The 23924-nt window shown below is 45.3% G+C and overlaps 1 protein-coding gene across 7 annotated transcripts in view; it reads right to left on the bottom strand.

The window, feature by feature from the left end:
* The window catches only part of utrn (utrophin), a 182619-nt gene that overhangs the window by 108053 nt on the left and 50642 nt on the right, over positions 1-23924 (bottom strand). For 4 of the 7 annotated variants that reach the window (XM_078289962.1, XM_078289960.1, XM_078289965.1 and 1 more), the window contains 26 exons: positions 23514-23675; positions 22721-22852; positions 22307-22480; positions 21885-22040; positions 21574-21744; positions 21000-21179; positions 20156-20284; positions 19784-19954; positions 19533-19589; positions 19024-19209; positions 18010-18147; positions 17710-17805; positions 17197-17367; positions 16714-16886; positions 14659-14809; positions 13506-13681; positions 12889-13024; positions 12175-12324; positions 11841-11993; positions 11611-11712; positions 11246-11360; positions 10512-10729; positions 10159-10276; positions 9614-9819; positions 8481-8635; positions 8127-8316 (listed from right to left, as the gene is read on the bottom strand). In XM_078289962.1, the coding sequence (XP_078146088.1) occupies positions 8127-8316; positions 8481-8635; positions 9614-9819; positions 10159-10276; positions 10512-10729; positions 11246-11360; positions 11611-11712; positions 11841-11993; positions 12175-12324; positions 12889-13024; positions 13506-13681; positions 14659-14809; positions 16714-16886; positions 17197-17367; positions 17710-17805; positions 18010-18147; positions 19024-19209; positions 19533-19589; positions 19784-19954; positions 20156-20284; positions 21000-21179; positions 21574-21744; positions 21885-22040; positions 22307-22480; positions 22721-22852; positions 23514-23675 (3966 nt within the window). Of the gene's footprint in view, positions 1-3604; positions 3916-8126; positions 8317-8480; positions 8636-9613; positions 9820-10158; positions 10277-10511; positions 10730-11245; positions 11361-11610; positions 11713-11840; positions 11994-12174; positions 12325-12888; positions 13025-13505; positions 13682-14658; positions 14810-16713; positions 16887-17196; positions 17368-17709; positions 17806-18009; positions 18148-19023; positions 19210-19532; positions 19590-19783; positions 19955-20155; positions 20285-20999; positions 21180-21573; positions 21745-21884; positions 22041-22306; positions 22481-22720; positions 22853-23513; positions 23676-23924 lie in introns of those variants that run through there. The other 3 variants (XM_078289961.1, XM_078289963.1, XM_078289967.1) reach the window with 3 other exon arrangements.

Below are 23924 nucleotides of genomic sequence, written 5' to 3'. Positions count from 1 at the left end.
AAACAGCCGCCGGGGCCTTCCGCATGCCGCAATATAAACTAACCAGGCATGTTATTCACAAGCGCTCTTTTCTGATCAACTACACGTGTCAAAAGTATGCAAAGTGAGAACACGAGAAAAAAAGCGAGAGCGCAAGGGCACAAGAAAGCAAGAGGAAAGCCAAGGATATTACATGGATTCAATGAACCTCACATTTACATTTAAGGCATTTAGCAGTCGCCCTTAATCAGATCGACATACAATGGGTGAAACTCTATGTTTAGGGATAAATGCGCTGTAGGAACACACACACACACACAAACAAAAAGCCTTGGGGAACACAGAGAACATATAGATGTAAAAAATTCTCTAATAGCATAGCACCTCATTAGCCATTATTGCTTTGAGCTGGGAAAGTGGAGAAAAGCCATTTATCCAGCAAATAATAGATGCAATTCTAAAAACAGTTCTAGTTAAATGGGTTCGGTTTGCTAAGACTGCACAGCTCGGCATTATAGATCAACATAATGACTACTGTTAAAGGGGTATCACACACAGGCACACACACACACACACACACACACACACACACACATAAAAAGCACATCTACCAGCAAAACCATGATTAAATGAAAAGAAGACAGTAACGGTTATGACTCAGTGGAATTTATAAACTTCCTATCATTCGTGACTTGGTGAGCTGGCACAGCGGTCACCCTGCTCCATTCTGCCACAGCTAGACATGCTGAGAGAGACCTATATGATGGAGACCAATATGTTTTAAAAGGATAAGAAAGCTTTGAGGCTTAATTGGAATGTCAGTCTGTGTTATTCATGTCGCTGGGCCGGATGACAAGAGGAATTGTCGACCTGGTCAGTAAGATCAGCTGCAAATATTTTACAGACCTTCAGGCATGAGGAGAGGCTGATAATATGCTGATTCTTTTCCAGCTACAAGGTAGTATAAATATAGTGCATGACAGTTGTATTTCCTATTTAGCATAATGATAGAATAAATACGAATGGAGCTTTTGGTCATTGCTCCACATCTATGTCCTCACCTACAGTTAATACAGTTATTTATGCTGTACTCAATCATATAGATCTGCTCAAAAGAGGACCACTAGCTCATTTAGGGTCCTTGGTAAGCCCTGAAACAGAGAACGGCCAGGTGGAGTGTTTGGGACCCAGTGCTGTCCCAGACTGTCCTGAAGCAGAAAGAGAGCCAGGTTGATTCAGGAGGAATGGCTAGACCCGAGAGGGCGAGCCCAGAGCACATCCATCATCAGGAAGTCACTGTTCCAGTCTGGCGGCCAGTGAGCGCACCCCAGGGAGGCAGGACAAGCCCGGTATTACTGATTCTCCCAAGGGAAGGCCAAACGAAGCCCGAATGACTGATGCAACCCAGGGGAGGGTAATCGAGTGTGGAATGACTGATGCTTCCCACCGGGTAGGGACGCAATCCAGGAAGGTCTCCCCTCTCGGGATGCTGAATGAATGCCAAATAACCGATTCAACTCCAGAGTCGAGTGCAGAGAATGTTTAAGTCTACGTGGAGAGCAGTTTAGAATGAAAGATGAGCAAGTGGCGGTAAGTGCGGAGATGCTACATGAGGGCAAAGGGTGAAGAACAGCATGTTCATCAAGACAATAACAGGTTGCAAGGCAACAAAGATGAGACTGAGAAAGAGCAGGAAAAAATATTAATGCTTAATGCTCTCTCTCTCGCAGTCTGTTTTTCAAAGACTTGTCCTTGTGTCATCTCTATTCCTTTCTTTATTTCTCTGTCAATGATTTGTACTCACTGAGACTAGAAGGGAAAGCAAACACAGAGAAAGACATATTTAGTTTTTGCCGTTGGTCACACATTGGTCTTCAAACAAAAAAACATGCAAAGACTAGAAGGGCAGAGAGATCCGGATCCGCTCCAAAATTGAATGGGTTCTTCCTTGGCCCATGCTACACCCTTCCACGAAGTTTCATGAAAATCAGGCCAGTAGTTTTTCCGTAATCCTGCTAACAGACAAACAAACAGACAAACGGCACCGAAAACATAACCTCCTTGGTTAAGGTAATAACAGACAAGGAAATGAATGACAGACGCACAAAAAAGGGGGAATGCTAGAGAGGGAGGGATTAATGATGAGGGAAGGATTAAGTTGAACCGCCACATGTTTGCTGAGGCATGACTGAAGCTGGCTAGTGATCAGAAATTGGTCCCAAGCGTGTGCGCACGTGCACACACACACACACACACACACACACACACACACACACACACGCACAGTCTCTAAGCTCACTCACACACTCTAAGCACACAGCGCTGTCAGACCTCAGCAGCTGGTCCCCTCTGCCCTCTAAGTGAATGTGTGTTTATGGTGTGCAGTGCAAGAGAGACAGAAACTAATGATCAACAGTGTTAGAAACTCAGACTTCAAAAGTACACCACCCACCACCAGTAATTTCTTCTGAAGTGAAATCGATCAAGCTGACAATAGACTGTAACAGGTTACAGAGCAAGACAACCCTATACCTGGAACTCAGTTTCAATGCCACACAACATCAAGAGCAACTAAAAAAAGAACAGATTTCATCCCACTCGCATTTCAACTGAATTTGTCTGGCGGAAACATGCTCGGCTGTGTGTGTAATTTCACCATTTGTTTAAGCAGCAACTTGAAGAAAGAGAAGACTTAATTGCTCAATACAGCCATTGCAGAACAACCTCTCCTATCACTGCACTGCTACTGACCGTTGAGGACAGCAAGTTTCCTTCCACTGACAGGCTGAATATACCCAGTCCACACTCTTCGGCCCACAAATATACACCACAAACACACGCATACTGACACACACATACACACATGCTTCTCTACATTGTTAGTTTGTTTACGCCTACACCACTGTAAAGTCGAAACCCACTTCACACTTCATAAGCTGACAGTATACAGACAAAAATATATATATATATATATATATAAAAACACACACACACACACCACAACAGAGGTGCACAGTAGGGTTCATTATTTGTTATGCAGAAAAAGTGCAAGAAGTCCCAAACCCAGTGAGGTATATAAAAAAACATATTGTGGAGGTGACAGAGTCCCTAAAACAACATCGGCAGGGACAGAATGCCTTGACAACCAAATGACTCATGAATAAAAAGACAAAAAAAAATAGAGGGTAAACTATGGAAGAGGCAAGGATGCACTCGGATATATTTGGTGAGGACCAAGTAAGGACAGTAGTGAGTGAGTAAGGAAAACTAAAACTGACACTCCTCATTTATAAATGGACAGCATAAAAAATGGACAGAAAAAATAGATTTAAATAAAATGGAAACATACAAACGTATTAAATGAGTGGCTATCTGCTGGTAGGCATATAGCCTGCAATATAAAACATTGTGAAAAAAACAGCCTCAATACAGACCGCAAAACATGCGAGACGACAAAAGTTTCATGAGCTCAAAACTAACACCACATTCACAGATAGGCCAAGTGAGCAGAGAACCAACACAAAGCCCATCAGAAAAACATAAAAAGCAAAAACAAAACATAACGGAAAACTCTCTCTGTCCGCCAGCCCTCTCTCTCTCTCTCTCTCCCCCGGAGTCCACGTACCTTGCAGAGTTTCTGGTAGCGCGGCGAGGAGATGGCCATCCTCTGGAGCCTGTGTAAGAAGACCACCACTTTCTGGAGGGAGGTCCGGACCATGGCCATCATCTTAAGACTGCCACAGGTCTGCAGCAGCCTGCTCCTGGTCCGCATGCTAGCACTGCCCTACCCCGCTCATATTGCTCTCCCTCTCCCTCTCCCTAGCCAGCCGTCCAGACCCCAGCCAAGCTGACGTGATGCGCACACACACACACACACGCGCACATACACACACACACACACACACAGGGAAAAACACACTCTCACAAGCACGCTCAGAGCGGCATGCCCCCGCGTTTCGTCACATATACACACACGCGGTACACACACTGAGCGCAGACTCAGTTGACTAACACTCTCTCTCTCCCTTCACAAACAGCCGCTCTCATACAGCCCTCAGCATGCACACACGCATGCACACGCGTGTGATGATGCAGCCAGGCAGCACGAGACGAGACACTCACTTTCTCCTCCACGCGGACATTCACACGCGCACTCTGACCGCAGAGCCAGAAGAGAGAACACGAGAGAAAAAAAACACAAATCACTTCCGATGGCCCCCTGCAGAGTCAGAGGAGGGTGACGAGGAAAAAGGACAAGAAGAAAAAAAGAAGAAGAAGAAGAAAAAATAAGAGATAAGCGCTTGAAGAGAAGGGTGAAAAGTGCCGGTGAGCAGGGAGGAAAGGAGAGAGGGAGGTACGAGTTGCGCTGGACGAGAAGAGAAAGAGAGAGAGAGAGAGAAATGCCTCTCTTGGTTGTACGCAGCTCACTTTTTACTGCCACTGATCCAGAGAGAGAGAGAGAGAGAGGAGCGAGATGCACGCTATGCCCTCCTTATGGACCAGAGAAAGAGACAGGGAGAAAGAGGAAGAGAGGAGAGGGAGAGAAACAGATCAAGAGCGGCAGGATAACGGACGGCAAACACTCCCTCTGTTGTGGAGGGAGAATGACATTACACAAGACGACCGACGAGTGAATGAGAGAGAGGGAGAGAGAGAGAGAGAGAGAGAGAGAGAGAGAGAGAGAGAGCACGAGTGTGACTGAGTAAGTCAGACTGCAAATGAGATGCACACACAGTGGAAGAGGATGAGTGTGTGTGTGTGTGTGTGTGAGAGAGAGAGAGAGAGAGAGAGAGAGGGGACAGAGAGCACATGAGTGTGTATTATGAAGTGCTGGTGCGTGCGTGTGTGTCCCATACATAGCTCTGAAACAGATTAACTCAGAACAACAGAGAAGAGGCCTTACTGGAAAACGCAAGATAAAAGATAAAGAAAAGAAAAGTGGGAGTAAAGCAGAACGAGAGGAGAGAAGGGAGGGAGGGCAAGGTCAAGAGAAGATAAAAGGCTTTTAAGCATCTTTTATCAGCGCAGAAAACGGGTAAATCTTTAGAGAATAAATCTGCAGGAAGCACACAACTACCTGAGAGATCAAATCGAGAGAGAAAAAGGGCAGGAGAAGGAAAAAAAAAAAAAGAAAAAGGGACTCGGATGAAAGGAGAGATAGGTCGAGATATTTGTCTAAAGAGGAATGTGCGCAGTCGAGGTGAAGTAGTAGCCGCCTCAGCAGAGATTATCATAAAGCGGCCTCTCGGCTCCCGCAGAGCCATTGACCACAAAGTATTACACCCGGTTGGGTATTTTAAACCTATTCATGTTCTTCTGTATGACTCTCCTGTTTGACATTTATTTATTTTAAGTGCCGTTGAACACCTCTCTCTTTCCCCCACCCGTAAGACGAGAGGCATTTATTTGAAGTGGGGATGAATACCTGTGCATCGCCCCAGAGCGGCGTGGAAAGAAGCACTACCTCTCCCACCGACACGGCTCCCCGTTCCGATGACTCATACGTTTCAAAAGGTCCATGCGCAACGAACACAACAGTAACACACAAACAAGGAGTAGGCTAAGTGCAGTGTTTGAGTGCAGCGCTATGGGATGCTTTACAGCACTCCGCTTGCATTGTCAACTTTATATAGATGGAGGGAGATTCAGTTCCGAGGCAGAGAGGAGAACCGAACACACAAACAGGCGCACAAACAAATTACTTTAAACCAACAGGCATTCGTATTCCCGCAGCTTACCTACACGGCCACCGGCAGCAATCGTTATTTGCCGACAGGCCCGTGCACCAATACAGAGACAAACACACACACACACACACACACACACACACATACACACAGGCAGTGTAGAGGCAGTGAGGGGGGATCATGATGAGCTTGTCGAAGAGCTCTGTTTAGACAAGGTTTAACTGGCTACACCGTCCATTTCAGTCATTCCACAGAGTATTGACTCTGCTTCACAGGGAATTACCTGGGAGACTGAGTGTACTGCTGGCTCTGTGTTAATGGCACTGATGGTACTGGGTCTCCACTAAGAGATTGTAGGAGGCTTATATGCGCTCTCCCACTCTATATTGTCACGGTCAACACACACACACACACACACATTTGTAATGCCCACAGCCACACATGCACACGGTGAGTTTGATAAAAGCAGCCCCTCCAACAGAGTGGACTTTTGCCCTTTGCGCTGGAAGCCATTATTGCTGTATCTTCCACCGTATGTGTGTGTGCATGTGTGTGTGTGTGGCACCGACTTATTAGATACCAGGTCCCGTGCTAGCGTCACACCACAACACTGCAGTGGAGTATGAAAGGTGATGCAACACAATCCAGGATCTCAGAATACACACGCTAACAGTGGATTACCAGCAAGATATAATGGTGGTGATTCTCTAGGCAACTTTTTGGATATTGCAAATGGGCAACGGTCCCAGCAACTGTCAACAAACTTCACCACACTGTCAAAAATCTATTCAAATGTTCTCTGGCAACAGGATGCTGTTTTGTGATTAAAAACCTGCCTATCACTAGTTTTGCAGCCTTACATCTGTCAAATCATTTGTCTGTGTTTGATCCTGTTCATATTTAATTCAGCCTCTAAATTTTTCAATTATTTCATGTGGCAAATTTGTATTTGTCACTGCACTTGACAGCTCACCAAATCTGTGGGCTGAATATGGAAACAACAGCTGGAATGACAACGGCCTATGGTCAAAAATTGTGAGTAAAGCAAGATGAGCAACTTGACATATATGACATATATGTGACCTATATGTCAACACTTGTGCTCTAAGAGTCTCTCTCTCTCTCTCTCTCTCTCTCTCTCTCTCTCTCTCATATATTAATCCACCTTCTAGCCTTGAGTGCCATCCATCAATCTTGACTCCAACTGTACAACAGAAACAGACAGAGAGAAAGAGAGATGGAAATAAGAGGAGAAACAGGATAAAGAGAAAGACAGTGGACCAGAAAGATCCACCGATATATTGGTGTATCTTCCGGAGGTGTGCCATTACTGGTCATATTATCCTTTCACAGATTTTAAGATTAGATTTCAGCACGTCATGTTCATTTTTTTTTAAGAATTTCAATTCTTAACACTAGATGATGGATTATGTTTGACAGCGATACCACAAAAATAGATTACTATTGGCAGATATACCTGATATCACCCATTTCCCTCCCCAGTCATCAGAATCGCATCAGACCCAAACCCACATGTCAGCTAGGCCTCAACAGTGAGCTGCAAAAGTCTTCTTGCTTCATGTCCATTCTGAGTTAATGAATCCTCAGAAAACGGTGTGGCCATTCATGCTGTGATTCAATGCCATTTCACTCTACAACCTTGGCCTACTACTCCTTACTACTACTAAAGAATGGGATATTGGAAACACAAGTGATAGTACCGCGACATCCAAGACTAAGAGCATCATTATGGCGGTGAAGCTTTCGATGAGGAGAGAGGTGTGACATTGCTGCATTGTTGTCTCCCTTCTCAGGGACAAGGCTCTTATCTGAAGTGCAACAGGAAGCTTGTATGCACAGGAAACGAATCAATGACATCCTTTCTGGAAAAGAGAAGGAGGGCGTACGAATGGGAACCCCAGAGAGAATAATCCAAACAAGATGAGGACGAGATTGTCGGGATGAGAATAAAAAATAAAAAAAAGACCTTTCAAGTTCAGTAGGCTGTGACAAAGGATTAGTACCTACTTTATCTAAGGAAAGAGTGAGGTGAAGTGATTTTGGATTAAAATGTTACATAAAGTGGAAGATAATGTGTGTCAACAGATCCCTGAGGGAAGGTCTGGGTAAATGACAAGCTACTGAGAGGAAGAGCAAACACACACACACACACACATACACACTCAGAATTCCTAAGCAGTGCAGGACAAGAAGATCAATGAGATGCAGTCCATGCATACAAGCACACACACGCGCACAGTCTGCATGCCCTCTCATTCACACATCTTTAACCAGCAGCGTACGCATGGGTGCGCACACACACCCCAACCCTCTAGCTGAAGGATGCATTAATGAAGGATGACACCAAGATAATAGGCTAGCACCTGTCCACAGATACCACACACACACACACACACACAGGTACACACACACTATTTCAGTCTCAGTTCACTGGCCTACCTCAAGTTGTCCTCTCAGCTCCTTGACGTGGGCAGAGTCCTGAGATAGCTCCTCCCTCTGGGAGGCGTCGGCCAGAACGTTGACAGTAGTCTCCGCCTCCTGGAGCCACTTGAGGAAGGCCTCCAGCTCTCTGAGAGACGACTGAAGACTCTTCAGTTCACAGTCTAATTGGGCCTGCCGGTCACTTGCCCTGTCAATCAACATTGGTAGTCAATCACACAAGATCTGTGGATATAACTAGCGGCCAATGAGTATGCTGGTTCACGATTACATATTGACCGCAATGTCAGCTCCCTGATGAGTGATACTATCAAATGGTATGATGTGCATGCATGTGTGTGTGTGTGTGTATACCTGTTGTTGATGCTGTTCCAGGCACCATTGTGCTTGTCTGTGACCTCTTTGATCCTCCTGGTGTCATCAGCAGAATACTCCCGGAGGAGCTGATTGGACAGCTCGTTGAAGGCCGCCACGGCGGGTTGGCCTCGGCCCAGGTCTTGGAGGAACGCCTGTAAAACAATCAACATTGATGGTTGTTAGGATCATCATGAAACTGATGATGTGGAGGATGTGACTGAACCATATGTGCAACTGTGGAGGGTCCTGCTGTACAGCACTGCCTTATTTTATTGCCTCATTTATTTGTATGCAGTGTTTTCTATATAATGTTGTTGTTTGGTATCTGCTTTCTGTAAGACAAATTGCCCCATAAGGATATTAATGACCTCTTCTCTAGACTCAACAAACACTAAATTAAACCCTGGGCCCTATAAAGACAAATAAATTTGTTATTGTACCGTTAGCCCTTATGACATTATTTTTTTGCTTAACCTCTATTTAATGAAGCAGGTCACTTAAGACCAAATTCGTACTCATAAAGCGAGACCCTATGGTTTGAAATTCACTGTGAGTGTACAAGTCATCTGAGATGTGACCCTCAGGCTCTTATTCTGTCAACTAAAGGTAAATTTCACCACTTTAATTGGATAATTACTCATCATTACATTGTTATCAAAGACCACACAAACCAAGAGCAGATAGCTGCGTGGCCAGCATGCTGGATTCTGTTAAACACAGTTGCCCTCTAGTGTTTGGTCACTGTAATGTATCAGGTTCACTCCATGATGAAGCACAATCTGTTGTACAGAAACTTTCAGCCAAGTCATCATCTCAAATTAAAATGATGGATGATGTGGGTGTACAAAGGTTATTAAGGTCCAGAGTGATGTATTGTGGACAAGTGATTTATTCATTCAATCCAACCTTGTGCAGAGTTATACAAGTGTATAAAGGGCCTCTAGTATAAGGAAAAGGTATTTGGTCAATTTTTTTTTCTCTATTAGGAGAGTCAAATCCTCTTGAGTATTACCCTCTCTTAAGACAGTATGATGACAGGAATACAGAGTCCCAGGAAAGGAAAGGAAGGAAAGGCATTGAGGACGCTAGGGACATTGAGAGAAAGTTTAGCGGTGAAACTTTTCCCTAACCTTGTTGTCAGCCAGCTGTTTGGTCAGGGGATCTCTGGACTGCTGGAGCAGGTTGTGGAAACGCCCCTCGTTCTGGCCAATCAGGGCCATCACCTCCTGCCTCTGTTCCTCCCACTGGTCGCTGTGGCCAATCATGTTGTCCAGCTGCTTGAGGCGTGCCTCGACACCGTGCTGCGTGCTGTCCCATTGGCTGCGAACCCTCTCCACTGGACAGGGAGAGATACACAAGCAACAGGCAAAGACAAAAACAAAAAGAAAGAGTACGGTGACGCTGTTAAATTGATTTGAATTCAAAAAAGGAACAGATGTGAACAGGAACGCAAACAAGCAGGAGAAAAAGCAAGAAAACAATTCCAAATCCTAACCAATTAAAAATGAGTACAGCCCCAAAAATGCTCAAATCCTGAAAAAAATACTGAAAACACTGCATCCTTGCTGTTGTCTGTTGTGCAGCTAATATATTTGTACGCAGGAATATCTCTGCTTTTGCGATTGTTCAATGGAAATTATATTTTTTCAATGCAAACGTCTTGTTCTGTACATACGTTTCTCAGTGATGGATGTGCGAACGTCCAGGTTAGAGGTCTTGTTTTTGATGTTCTGCGCCAAGGTGAAAATGTCCTCCAGCTGGGGGTGACGCTGCTCCAGGTCACTCTTAGTCACCTGTCAGGGCAAGACGCATGTACACATACACACACACACACACACACACACACACACACACACACACACGCGCGCATAAGTTCATAGGGTTTCACACCTTTCAACTCTCAAATCATCACAGCAAAAGTGCAAAGACGTCACATAAGCTCCACTGCTGCAATAAAAAAAGAAAACATGTTTCTCACACAAACACATACACAACTTCCCTCCCGCCTCTCCGCTCCCTCAGTCTCACCTGCAGACGTCCCATGGTGGTCCTGATCTCGTCCGTGTCCCCCACGGTGACGATGTTGGACTTGAGCATCTGGGTGATGAGGAGAAGCCAGTTCGCCAGCTCGGTGGCCGTCTCGTTGAGGTCGGTGGGCGCCACGGTGTCCGGGGTGTGGGGGGTTTGGTGGTGGGGGTCCTCGCTCAGCAGGCTGGCCATCTGCACCGCCGAGGGGACCGCAGACACTGGGGGTGGAGGGAGGGAAGAGAGCAGGCAGGGCACTCACGGCATGTAACGTTGAAAAGTAGACATACACAGCTTCTTTAAAAGGCAATGATGCAATGAACATGAAAGACATTAGGGGGGAGAGAGGAGGTGCTGTCTAACAGCGTAGTGGCATCTCAATAACAACTAGAGGAAACGTGGATACATGAGGCATCAGGGCTTGTTTTGCTGATATACTAACAGGACTTTGTTGTTCGCTCCTTATTGATTGCTTCTTCATACATCGTCACCCTCCAGATTAAGCTGGGCCATTGAGGGATTTTGAGTATGTGTATATATGTTTGCCATTTCATTTCAATGTTACGTCTGATGAAGGTCCATAAGACTCAAAAATCACAGCGCCACAATAAAAAGGGTTTGTCTTTCATGGGGATAGTGTCATGATTTTTCATCCTTGTGTACTATGAAGATAGAGCTCATGACGGTTCAGAAGTGAGAGAAATAGTGAAATTAGTGAATTCCTGAGATGGCTTTACCAAGTTGCTGGTGCTGGACGACATGCTGTGTCCATGGAGAGACAGGCTGCTGGAGAGATTCCCTCAGTCGGCCATCCAGAGCCTTCCAGTCAGCTGCCAGCTGCTCTACCTTACTCTATACACATGGAGGCATAAAGGGACACATATATATATATAATTAATCACTTGGCACAAAACATGACCAACAGAAAACATTTGCTCTTTAACATAATAGGCAAATCACGGCAACTCTAATTAAAACAATACTTTTGGCAAAAGAAATTACCCAAAGTGGGTGAAAGTCACTTAAATACTATGATTGCTTTAACTGCATGTTACAATTTGCAGTGCAAATTTTCAAATTATGTTACTATGGCAACTGGGACCTTTTCCTGAGGCAATAGCTGCTGCCGTCTCTGTAGTTCAATAGAACGAGCCAACAGGTCCTCCAAGTCTCTCTTCCTCTCCTTCATAGAGGTCTCCAGAACCTACAGCAGGACAAAAGCACTCATTTCAGGTACTAAGTGTATACGCATATGTGTGTATGTGTGTGTTTTATCTGTGTTTTCAATCAGCTCAGGTGTGTTAGTTAGTATTTAGAGTGCAGAAAGTGTACCTGTGCTTGGGCAGGGCTCAGGCCTCTGGATGTGAGCGTCTGGTGTGTGACCAGCACCCAGTCAGTCAGCCTGTTCATCTTGTCCTGGAACTGTCCGTGGCTCTGCAGGTTGGCCTCCACCTCCCCGACCTTGTCCAGCAACTCGCGGGTCACCTACAGGGGAGAGAGGGAGTGAGAAATGAGTGAAGGAAGGAGGGAAGGAGGGAAGCAGGGAGGGACTCGGCAATTCTAAAAAAGAAGTAAAGTAGAAGAAAAGTCTGAATAATTAACAATTTAAAAGTAGTGTTCAGAGTTGGAATTTGGACTTGGATGCGTTGGCGGTGCCACTTTTCACCTTGCTCCAGTTGAGGTTGATGGCTCTCAGCCTGCCAACATGCTGGTCTCTGTCCTGAGGGCTCACACTGGGATTGGCCAGAATCTGAGGGGCGTGCTTGTTCAGCCAACCCAGGCGCTCGTTCTGCGCATCCATTTCCTCTGCTAGGGCCTACAGGAAAGACGGAAGCATTTGACCTTTGACTTCACAAGTGATCTAATTAGTGTAAAATCTATTGACAAATGAGAGAGAAGGGAAAAAGAAAGAGAGAATTGAAAGAAATAATGGGAAATCAAGAATGAATGCTGTGAGAGAGAAGCACTGATGTTAGGAATAGAACAAAGAGGGAATGAAGTTTGTATACAACACTTCATTTCACTTTGTTTTTTATACTGCAGGGGAAAAGTCTGGCTGAGGTCGTTGTCGGGTGGGAATGTGTGTCGGGTAGTGTTTGTATTTCCTCAATCACAGCAGCGGTGTTCAAAACTAGTGGTGAAGGGCAGGTTTTCTTTGTGTGTATTGTAGCTGCCAGTGACTGAGATGCAGGGACCAACTTTTGGGTGTAGTGAAGCGATTTGGGGGAGAAAAAGAACAAAAGGAAACAAAAACACCGTCAGAGCTGACCATAAAAATAGCACCATCCGTCAGCTGTGGAGCAGGAGCAGAAATCGCTATTCCCCCGTGAAACATCAGCTGAGTCACACTAATATGAATGTGTTTTGGGGCTGGCTGTACCTTGAGTTCTTTGAGGTTTTTGTCGGTGGCGGTGACGGGTAGGGAGCTGACGGCGTGTTCTGCCTGCTCCAGCCACAGAGCCAGCTCCCCAGTCCTCCTCATCAGGTCTGACAGGGCCGGGTCCCCTGCAGCCAGCCTGCGCACAGACACACACACACACACACACACACACACACACACACATAAAGATACAAGCACACAAATACAGTACGAACACATGCATGCACGCATAGACACAAACCCATAGAGTACACACACACACAGGCATATATAGTGATTAGGATCTCCATTTCCCCAAGGTTGCACGTCTAATCCTAACATTTACATTTATATTACAGTTATAGACTGATTGACCGCACCGATAATGTTACCTGCCAAACGCTGATAAAGAAAGCGGGCCAACAATTTGGTTACAGCTAACGTGTGCCACTGATGGAGAGCTAGAGCTAACCTCTGTGCTAAATTACACTGTAGCACCACAACGTTCTATAAGCAAGATACAGGAATGGTATGATATTTGCTGTCAAAATTCAATTTAGAATCTATCCTCCTTATCACTCCAACCCATGCTGCCGTGTTTCCATGTGTTTCCGTGTGGGCTGCTGTGGACACGCTACCTGCGCTGTCTGTCCAGGACCTGACGGTTGACTGCTCTCCAGCGCTGGCCCAGGTGTTCTAGCTTCTCTTCAAGCAGGGGTCCGTCGGGGGCCGACAACTGCCCGATTATTTGCTCCCCGGTGTGGGTCAGTACTGCCAGGACGGGCTGGTGACTGGCAAGGCCTTCCTCCAGCTCCTACAACGGATAAGGGAATGAGAGCGAGTGGGAGGAAGGGAGGAGGGGAAAAAAAAAAAAAAGGTGGAATCGGGGATCAATCGGACTGCGTAAGCCGATTCACTCAGGGCCAAATCCCCGGGCTCAAGTCCATCTTTCCGGGCAAATCTCCGATTGACACATAGGCATGATTTGTGACAAATCAAGATTTAAGCTGCCAAATCTCCACTTGCACCGAGAGAGATTTAACTTGCCAAGACAGACCCATAAAGTAGGAGCGTAAAGTCTGCTAAAGGGTGAGTCAGCTAATTGATCTCTCAATTCCCATCCACTTGATCCCTCATCTCATTCTCAGTGGCTGTGAAAAGCATTTGAAGGAGCTAGCTAGCTGGAGGGCAGCTCCAGCTTTGCAAATCACACTGATAAAGGTGTTAATAATGGTGCTGTCAATGATAATGCCAGGCCTTCAAAGAATTTAATTCCCTGTGGAAGCAAAATTGGCGCTTTAGTAATCAAACAAAGCAAATTAAAGACCCGTCCTCGCTCACTCCCTCTCATCTTACTCTTCGTTCCACGTCTCTCACTCCCTCGCTCTATATTATGAACAGTTTGATGTGCAGTGTGTTGGGTTTATTAGGTATGGTATAGAGCGCCTATCTGTTTCCCCTTGGGGAATAAAATCCAATTATCTCCTATCTAACGCTTCCAGCTGCTTTAATCACGAATGTAAAACATATTACTATTGTATACTAGGATGGCAATCATTTTGTTTTCAATTTATAAACACATGGCATATTGTTGCTCTATGTATCAGTTATTGGCGGTTTACCTGGATAAATGTACGCATCAGTTTTTCATACTCTCACTGAAATATCGATATATTCTTTATATATTTAGACATGGGGATTTCTTTGGGGTGGTATAACCAAATGCATTCACACACATGTACACACACACACAAAACACACACGCAGAAGCCCCACCCCCACCCCTCTGACCTCTTGGTGTTGTTGTGCGGTCTCCAGGTCCAGCTGTCCATCAGGGCCGGTGCTCTCAGCCAGCAGCGTCTCTGTGTCAGTCAGCCACTGGCTCAGGTCATTCATGTCACAGTGGACCTGCCTCCACTCCTCTATGGCACGGTCAAAACTCCTGCAGCACAACAGGGAAGCACACACACGCATATGGTGTCTTTCTTGTTAACCATTCACATTCAAACAACAGCGTCAAGTTGGTCCCTTCCTGTTAAACCAGACATTCATGACCCCCCTCACTATTGTCAACTATGTCAATGCTGCTACACAATTTTGCAGCTTTAATGTATACTTTTAGTGTGTTTATATCTAGTCTTTTGTCATACAATGCTTCTTGTCTGCAAAGCATGTGAGATCCTGTTATGTTTGGGCCTGCACCTACTGTGTCGATCCTGTGTTGTCATGTCTATTGTATTGTAATGTGTCAGTCGGTGTATAACTGACAGACAGGTAAAAGTAGTTGAATTAATCCCCAAGGCAGCATTAATCGAACGTGCGGGCATATTGTTCTTTTACAAGTAGATTTTCTTAATCTTTGTATCTTCAGTTGTCTGATGTGCGTAGGCCAGCATTTTCCTTCTTTTCCTCAAGAGCAAACCCACAAATGCAAATGTGATTGCACACTGTGAACAATCAAGTGGAATTCAATTTCCCCAATAACGCGAACCAGATAATTCAAATTACCCAAGACAACATTAAAATTAATTTCCTTTTTCTTCTTAAACTTAAAAGAGTCCATTTAGTAGTGTTTTGATTTCAATAATGGCAATGGCATGAGTTTTGATTGCTTCTTAATAACTAATTACAAGTATTTTCTTTGCTCTTGCTTAAGCATTAGTGGACTAAGTGTTAAAGAATGAGATGATAAATGAAGGAATTAAGTTCTCCAAGGGTACAACCAAGTTAATCCGCTGGGAAATTCCACAGTTTTCGATAAGGAAAAATGTAAACGTCAGGGGAAAAAAAACACCTCGCTCCGTTCCTGACCTCCATTAAACACCGGCAAATGTTGTGACACTCGGGAACGCCTGAACACATTGGAAAGTTTACAGTGATGCTACTGCATAAATCAGCAAAGGCCAAGAGGCTGATTACTTAAAATACCTCATCCAAAGAACAGATCTTTATCGCATCTATGGTTTGAATGGGGTTATTGGAGGGGAACCAATCTAAACATAGAGACAAGGTAAAGAAATGTGTTTTGGATGAACAGTTTTACAAATATACTCTGTTCTTTACATTTTTCTGGATGCCCAAAGGTTATTGTGATTACAGGCTTCAGCATTTATGTGCCATCTTCAAAATTAGCCTACTAGTTTATTCTAGCATGTGCATACACTGTATTCAGCAAATGAAGATTGTTTATGCCGAAGGAATTATGTTGATAGTAATCAAGGTCACCCGAAGTTTGTGTGTGTGTGTGTGTGTGTGTGTACAAGTGCGTGAGTGATAGTGAGTGAGTGAATGAGCAAGAGAGCAAAGTGAGTGAATATGTGCATGAGCATGAGATTGTTTATGCCCAAGGAATTGTTTTGATAGTAATCAAGGTCACTGTGTGTGTGTGTGTGTGTGTGTGTGTGTGTGTGTGTGTGTGTGTGTGTGTGTGTGTGTGTGTGTGTGTGTGTGTGTGTGTGTGCTAGTGTGGCTTGATTGTGTGCCCTGGCCTATCTGCTTATCTGTCTCTGCTGTCTCCTGACTAGCAGACAGCTGACATTTAATGTCTCTGCAGCTTAGGTCAGGTCATATCCTGACACACAAATTTGCATGCACTTGTGCACGGACACACACACAAACTTTGGCCTCCTATCTTATAATCCCAATTTGTTTGTTTCCCTCATTTCCCACTACATTTGTTGTGTCCTTTGCCACTCTGTGAAGCACTTTGTGAAAACGGGCTTTATTAAAAGCACTTCATTTATAGGTCTGATTAAATTTAGATTCAGCACAACCACACTGCTGTCTGACGAGTGTGTGTACAATATGATCTGTTACACTGGTTGTGTGTGCGGTCGGTGCACCCACCCCTTGCGGTGGTTGTACATGCGGTTGAGGCGGTCCCACTCTGCGTTGAGCTGCGTGAGGGCGTCTCCGATCTGGGCCACCTCGGTGGGCGAAGCGTCCCGGATGGCATCAGGCTGCCGCTCGTGGATCACTGCAACCTGCTCACCCAGACGCTCCAGACTCTCTTTGATATTCTAGGAGAGAGTAAATGAGGGATAGATGAAGGGAGAGAGAGAGAGAGAGCGAGCAAGCGAGAGAGCAAGAGAGCGAGCGAGCGAGAGAGAGAGAGAGAGACAAGTATGAATGAAAACAGTAGGAGGAACAGCTAGGAATGAATGCAGCAGCTAGTACTTTAACTGGCACTAACAGAAGAAATCATATCAACCCAATTGTGTCTTTGTAAACGTTTTAGAAAGGCGCTGTACAAAATACATTTTTCTGATTAATCTACAACAGCAGTGTTTGACTTGACTTTGCAGACTGGCTACCAAAGTGCCAACCCACCCTGAGTGTGTCCTCCTGGCTGGAGAAGTCTTCGTAGAGCCCCCCACTGAGCTCGGAGGAGTTGAGGAGCAGCTCGTTGTCGGCCATGGCCAGCAGCACCTTGTTGATGTCCAACAGGTAGTCAGAGGGGCTCAGGGAGGAAGCGCCGCTACGCTCCACTGGAGACATCTGCTGGCCACAGAGGAGTAGGAGGGAAGGAGGCCAGGAGGGAGAGAGAGAGAGACAGGGAGAGAAAGAAAGAGAGAGAGTCAGGAGAATTTTGAAAATTGTCTTGTTCCAATGCAAAGATACTGAATTTAACAATATAGTATGTCACACAGTAGTAAACTATCGGAGTCATCCAATCAAGCACATACAGGTGGACACACCTTAATGATGGAAGTAACATCCCAGTTAGCACCTGTGTGTGTGAGTGTGTGAGTGTGTGTGTGTGTGTGTGTGTGTGTGTGTGTGTCAGTGTGAGTGTGTGAGAGTGAGACTGTGTGTGAGTGTGAGTGTGTATGTATCTCTCACCTCAGCTGACAACTCGCTTGTCTGTTCTGTGAAGCTGTGGGAGGACGAAGACTCCATAGAGACTTCTACCTGCCTGATTCGCAGCACCCTCAACTCCTAAAACACAGACAGACAGACAGACAGACAGACAGCAAACTGCATCAGTGCACAAGGAACAAACACAATGCAACCGCACAATGGCCAACTTTTCTCTCAGAAATAAAACAGCACAAACCAGATTCCCACTCTGAGCCCAAGCTTCAGCAGTACAGTTTTGCTCATAAGTCACAGTTACTGTGTATTTTGGTGCGTCTCACTCACCCTGTGAGCAGAATACTGGCTCTGCAGCCGGAGCAGCAGGAGCCTCAGCTCCTCCCTCTGGCCCTCGTCCGCAGTCTGCTGCAACACCTCCTCTCCTCTCCTCAGCAGGTCTTCCACACTGGCCTTCTCCTCATCCATCTGGTACAGACACACAGGAGGTCAAAGGTCAAATAGGGAGTTCAAGTACTTGCGTTTGACATCCGATTTAAAAACAAAAACAAAAAACTAAAATCGGAGACTGTTTTTAATTCTTTCTTATTTCCATTGCAATGAGCAGTGAAAGTCAAAGAGCAAGAAAAAAACTGGGAAATAAAAACGTAGGAATCAGAAACTGGTTTCAGTTCTAAACGGCTCCCTTGTTTCAATAAGGAACGGGTTGATCAGAACGGAGACGAGGCAGACACTTCTCAGGCAAATCTTGTTTAGAAAGAAGAAAGTACTTCCTGACTGGCACGCTGACCTTGCTGCAGATTGGTCAGGTTGCTCAGCCTGTGTGTTTAACGTCATAAACCTTGATAACACAGATTGAATTCCAGACTTGTTAGGCCTTGGAATACAAAGCTCGCCTTACCAGCTGACACCTTTATACAGCTTATAGTCCTGCATGCTCTTCATAGAAACCCTCAAAAACCTCTCAGGTTGATAGAGACAGGGAGAGAATGAGAGGTACCACTGGGCAAATTTCTTCGGTGTGAACTGTGTGTGTGTGTGTTTTCATGTACTCCTATATTCATTTGGTTTTGGCAAACCAATTGAAAACCCTTGACTTAAATGTTTGGTCTATGACTACCATGTTAACCAGGCTCTCTAAGTCACTAAGGCTCAACCCAGTAGAGTAGATATGAGAGAACACAGTAGGAATCCCTTCTTTCTGCATCTGCATCTCATAATATTACTCCTGCTGCTACTGCTACTATTACTAATATTAATCATCAACATCGCCTTGCACTTTTCAAAAACAAAATGCTATCAAAGAAAGAAATCCAAAACAACATAGAGGTCGGCTTTATATACCTTGTCATCATCCAGGATGTGTGTTTGGTCCTGCTGTAGCTGCAGGGCCCTGAGTGTGTCCTGCAGCTCTGCCTGGAGGCCCTGCACCTCGCTGGGGTTCAGAGCCCCAACATGAAGAGCCTGACTCTGGCTCTCCACTCGGGTCTCCTGGCTCTGAATGACCTGATGACATGACACCTCAGACATCTAAGACAGAGAAGGTATGATAAATGAATGAGAGAATGCGTCAATATAATAATCTGTATGCTCAAAGTGCTCGATTGTTGTAATTTTCTTGGTGTTACGTGCAATCTACAGCACATTCACTGCAAATAGAGCCTTGCAGGATGTGCTCAAAAAACTTTGGACAGCTATTTCAATGTATTTCGGTCACCCAAACATTTTACCAGTTTGAATTAAATGAATTGTTTATGACCCCGTTTTTCTCTGGCTGAACTGGCTTTGCAAAAATATTTGATTTGATGGCTTCCACTGCGTCCGCAGCTTGTACTAATGAGGTTTTCTTGTACCTGCTGAGGCGCCTGCTGGCTCATCTCCACACCGCCCGACTCCAGACTGGTCAGCATCTAGATGCCAACACACAAGAAACAGATACATGATGCTGACTGTAAATACTGTACCACAAGCTTTCAGTTTATTTCACACGTTAGCCTTTTGATATTTGTTGTTGGATTGTATTCCACATTGGACTTGTGGTGATGAATGTCGGTGTAAAAAGGTGCTGTGAGTTTAAGCTTTCATACAGTGTGTGCATGTGTACCTTGGCGGTTTTGATGTGCTGGGAGACCTTGTCGAAGTTGCGGTTGAGCTCGGCCAGTTTGGGTTCCACCACGTCCCGGCAGGCGGGCCCCCTGCTGGTCATCAGGATGACGGCCTGGTCCCTCACGTTGTCCACACGCAGGCTGAGGTCCTCCAGCTCCTCCAGCATTCCCTGAGGAGAGACCGCACACTAGCTATCCATCCATTTATATATCCATTTCAGCAGTATGTCTTTTCTCTCTCTTCAGACTAGATGACATTGTGGCTTCAGATCAGACCAGAGAGCTTAGTCTCTTAGCTTTACTCTCTTTTATACATACCACTCATTTCCGTCTCTCTTTTTGCATACCATAACCGCTACCTCTCCCCTCACCTTGACCACCCTCTCCCTCTCTGCCGGGGCAAGCCGCTCAGCCTCGTCCAGGTGGATCTGGGTCTGGTAGAGCCAAGTGCTGATGTGGGCCAGGTTCTCATCAAAGATCTCCACCTCATTCTGGTGGCTCTGCACACATAAAGAGAAAAACAAGAAAGGCTCAGTGCTTTTATGAAAATGTAAAAAATATCATCATTGTCTAAAGGTCCTCCTCTATTTTCCCCATTTTCTACTTCATCCACAAGGGATCCATTTTTAGTAATTAAATTCCACAAGTTTTCCATAACCTTTCCATGACTTACTGCACAATTTCCACAGCCAACATTTGTTTTTGTCTTTGCTCAAATGTTATATTTTTTATTGAAGAGCTGATTTGCATGTCCTTGTTTTGGTCTTGCTTTGAAGGTTTTGCTTTGACCAGCTACTACTATCATTTGGGACTTTATTTATTTATTATTTGGGTTATAATTTCAAAGATAATTTCATAGGTCTACCAGCAGCCAACTTTCACAACAAACACTTGAGTGGTTAAAAAACATATGAGCACTTTACCATGCCATTTTTCCATGCCAGGTTTTCAATGACCAGTGACCTTGTCATCTGTGCTCAAATTAATTAAATGCACTTAGTCTCTTAGTATTATAAATGATGAAGAATTTCTTACTACATTCTTAGCACGCTAGGCTCAGGGAGGAAAAACTACTAAATTTATCCATTCAAGAATAGCTGCTCTATTCAATCCTATTTTATGGCAATGCTCTCTCCAGCAACAAGAAAATACACAGAGGATAAAATGAACTTCCAATTCTCCCTCTATTAAACCGTGTACAATGTTTGCGCTCACCAACACGGCGCTAAGCCAGTCCTCGGTCCAGGTGCGGACGTGGCCCCAGCCTTCGTTGAGGCCACAGAGCCTGTCCTCCAGCTGAGCCTCGCTCCCCTCCACCAGAGTCTGCAGCCCAGCGCTGGTCTCCATCAGGCCAGACAGCTCCGCCTTACGCCGCTCCGACTCCTTCAGCAGGCCCTGGGGGAGACACACACACATACACACACACACACACACACACACACACATTAAACAACTTCAAACTTACCACAGGCATAAATATAACATACAGCAGTACAGTAGAAGTGAATACTCATTCTCAATCATCAATAATAATAAATTTTGTTCTGCTAACATGGGGATTTCAATTTTCCCTGAACCAAGTTTGTTTGATACGGCTAATGTCAAATTTTTGCCCCCACTGGCCTAGGATCGAAACGAAAAATCGAAAACCCGAGCTTTCTCTCCTGTGCTTTCTTCTCTTCCCCAAAAATGAGTAGACTGCCAACTCCTCTTAATAAATAAAAAAGCACCCAAGAGCACATACATAATCTCACACACAGACATACAACACACAGGGATGACTACTCACGTTGGCCCAAGCGATCTCGGCGTCGATGTCGGCCGGCATGTCTCCGGAGTTGTTCTTCTGCTGGAGCTGAGCCTCGTTCGTGGTCAGCCAGTCCTGCAGGGCGACGCTCTCCTTGTGGAACTTCTGAGACAGAGACAGAGCTTTCTCCAAGTCCTGCTTGCCCTCTGTCACCTGGGAAGAGACGGAAAACAGAGTTGGCTTTCGCTGGCCTCAGAAATGGATATTACTTGCAACATGCGCTGTCCTGTATACGGATTCATTTGTAGACGAAGGAAAGTCGATTTGTAGTAAACTTGTCAGGAGGGAGCTACCTGTGCCCCCAAGTCATTGTACAGCAGCTTGAGAGCAGTGAGCTGTTCGTCCATGGCCTTGGGGTTCTCCGTCTGCTGTTTCTGGACAATCTGTCGGCCTGTCTTTATCACCGTCTCCACCTCCAGCTTCACCTCACTCAGCAACTTGTACAGTTTCTTTACAGAGAAGAGAGAGAGGAGATGAGTGTGTCTGTGTGTGTGTGTGTGTGTGTGTGTGTGTGTGTGTGTGTGGCAAAACACTGTTCAGTCTCTGGAGAAATTGGTAGGCAGGCTAGGTGGCAGAGACATTTGTTTATGTATCCTTTGCAGAACTTCTGTAATATATGACCCATGTGCAAAGTACAATTCAATTCATCAGTTGCAAATAAACCATTTACACCAAGTTAGTGTAAAAGAGAGCGAGACAAAGCTCTGGGTCTCACCATGCAGCCACTGAGATGGGCCTGGATTTTGTCCGGTTCCAGGTCCCTGATGTCCAGAATGTGCAGCTCAGCCTTGGCGCCATCCAGGACCCTCTTACAGTCCAACATGCGCTGCTCAAAGTTAGCAGGCTTCTGGAAAAGCTGGTACTTAGTGGAGATCTCCCGCAGTTTCCTCTGCAGGAGGCAAAGGGAGGGGTGAACAAAGTAATACAACTGTATCACAAATCAGATGACACACAGTTGCACCACTAGCATTACCACGGTGCCATGAATTGGCACTTTTGCACAGTCCTGTATAAGGGCTTAAATATGTGATTACAGTTAGTAGATACCACACCACAGCTGATACAACACACAAAACAAAGAGGAGAGAGCCTGCAGTTCCTGGTGCTCTCCAGTAGGAGGCAGTGGTACCTGCAGCTGGTCCAGCATGGTCCCACCGCGGACAGCCTTGCCGTCGGTGGTGGCGGGGGGAAGGTTGGCCACGTTCCTCCTCCTCATCTCCTCCACTGTCACCTCGTGGGCTGCGATCTCTGCCGCAATGGTCTGGAGGAGAGGTGGGAATCAGTACTCAATGCCCCCTTGTGGCATTCATGAAGATTTATTGAGTGTGTATATACAGTATGTGTACCCATATGAATATGTATGTGTATTAACACGGTATCTTCAGGTTTCAGAAAGCCAAATTTAAGACTTTTTAAAAAATTTTAATGCTACCTTTTAATGCTATTGACTTTTAAGACCAATTTAGCAACCAAAATAAAGAAACAAAGCTGGCAAAAGCCTTTTTCTGATTGAATATAGCTTAAGAAAGTGGTGAAACTATAAATGGGCAGTATAAAAAAAAAGACACCAGGACATTAATTGTTAAGGGCCAGGAAGTCCAATTCTGTTTAGGAAAGCAGTTATGAGAAGAAAAAAACAAACATGTTTTGTATATTGTTTCATTAACCCTATTCGGTATTAATCTAACAGTGGATTTATGGAATTTTCAGACTTTTTTAGGCCTTAAATGCAGATAATTTAGTTTTTCAGACTTTCACTGGGCATCAAACTGGAGTGGGGGGGTTCAGACGAGTGAAGTGATCCTGTGCTAAGTGAGATGCATCAGGCTTGGTGTCACGTCTTGTCTGTGGGCCCCAAGTTTCCAGTAGCTCCCCTGGGTGTGTGTGTGTGTGTGTTTATGCATGTGTGTGCCTGTGCGTACCTGTGCCTCCTGTGGGAGCTGGAAGGCGTCGATGCGGTCGGTGAGGTAGGAGGTGAGCGTGTGGTCCAGCTGGCTCAGAGACTCCTGCAGCGTCTGGAGCGCCTGTTCGTTCTCCCTCAGCGTCTGCAGCTGCTGCTCCAAGCTGATCTGCCTGTTCACAGCCTGAGGGGGCAGAGACAGCGAATGGCAGCTTCATGTACCCACAGTGGGGTATATCAATGCATTTAAAAACACTTTATTATTCTGATATTCCCCATTCACAGTAAGGATAAGGGTAAGTTCATATCCTGATAATAAGAAAAACCTGAGTTTGATAGCCGGGATAGTCTATTATTAGCCATTATACACAGGCATGTAAACACTTTATCCCAGATATTGTTGGTTTCTGCTCTACTGAACAAGGTATGAAGA

Source organism: Centroberyx gerrardi, chromosome 18, assembly GCF_048128805.1.
Source record: "Centroberyx gerrardi isolate f3 chromosome 18, fCenGer3.hap1.cur.20231027, whole genome shotgun sequence".
Classification (NCBI taxonomy): Eukaryota; Metazoa; Chordata; class Actinopteri; order Beryciformes; family Berycidae; genus Centroberyx; species Centroberyx gerrardi.
This window is presented reverse-complemented; position numbering and strand designations above follow the sequence as displayed.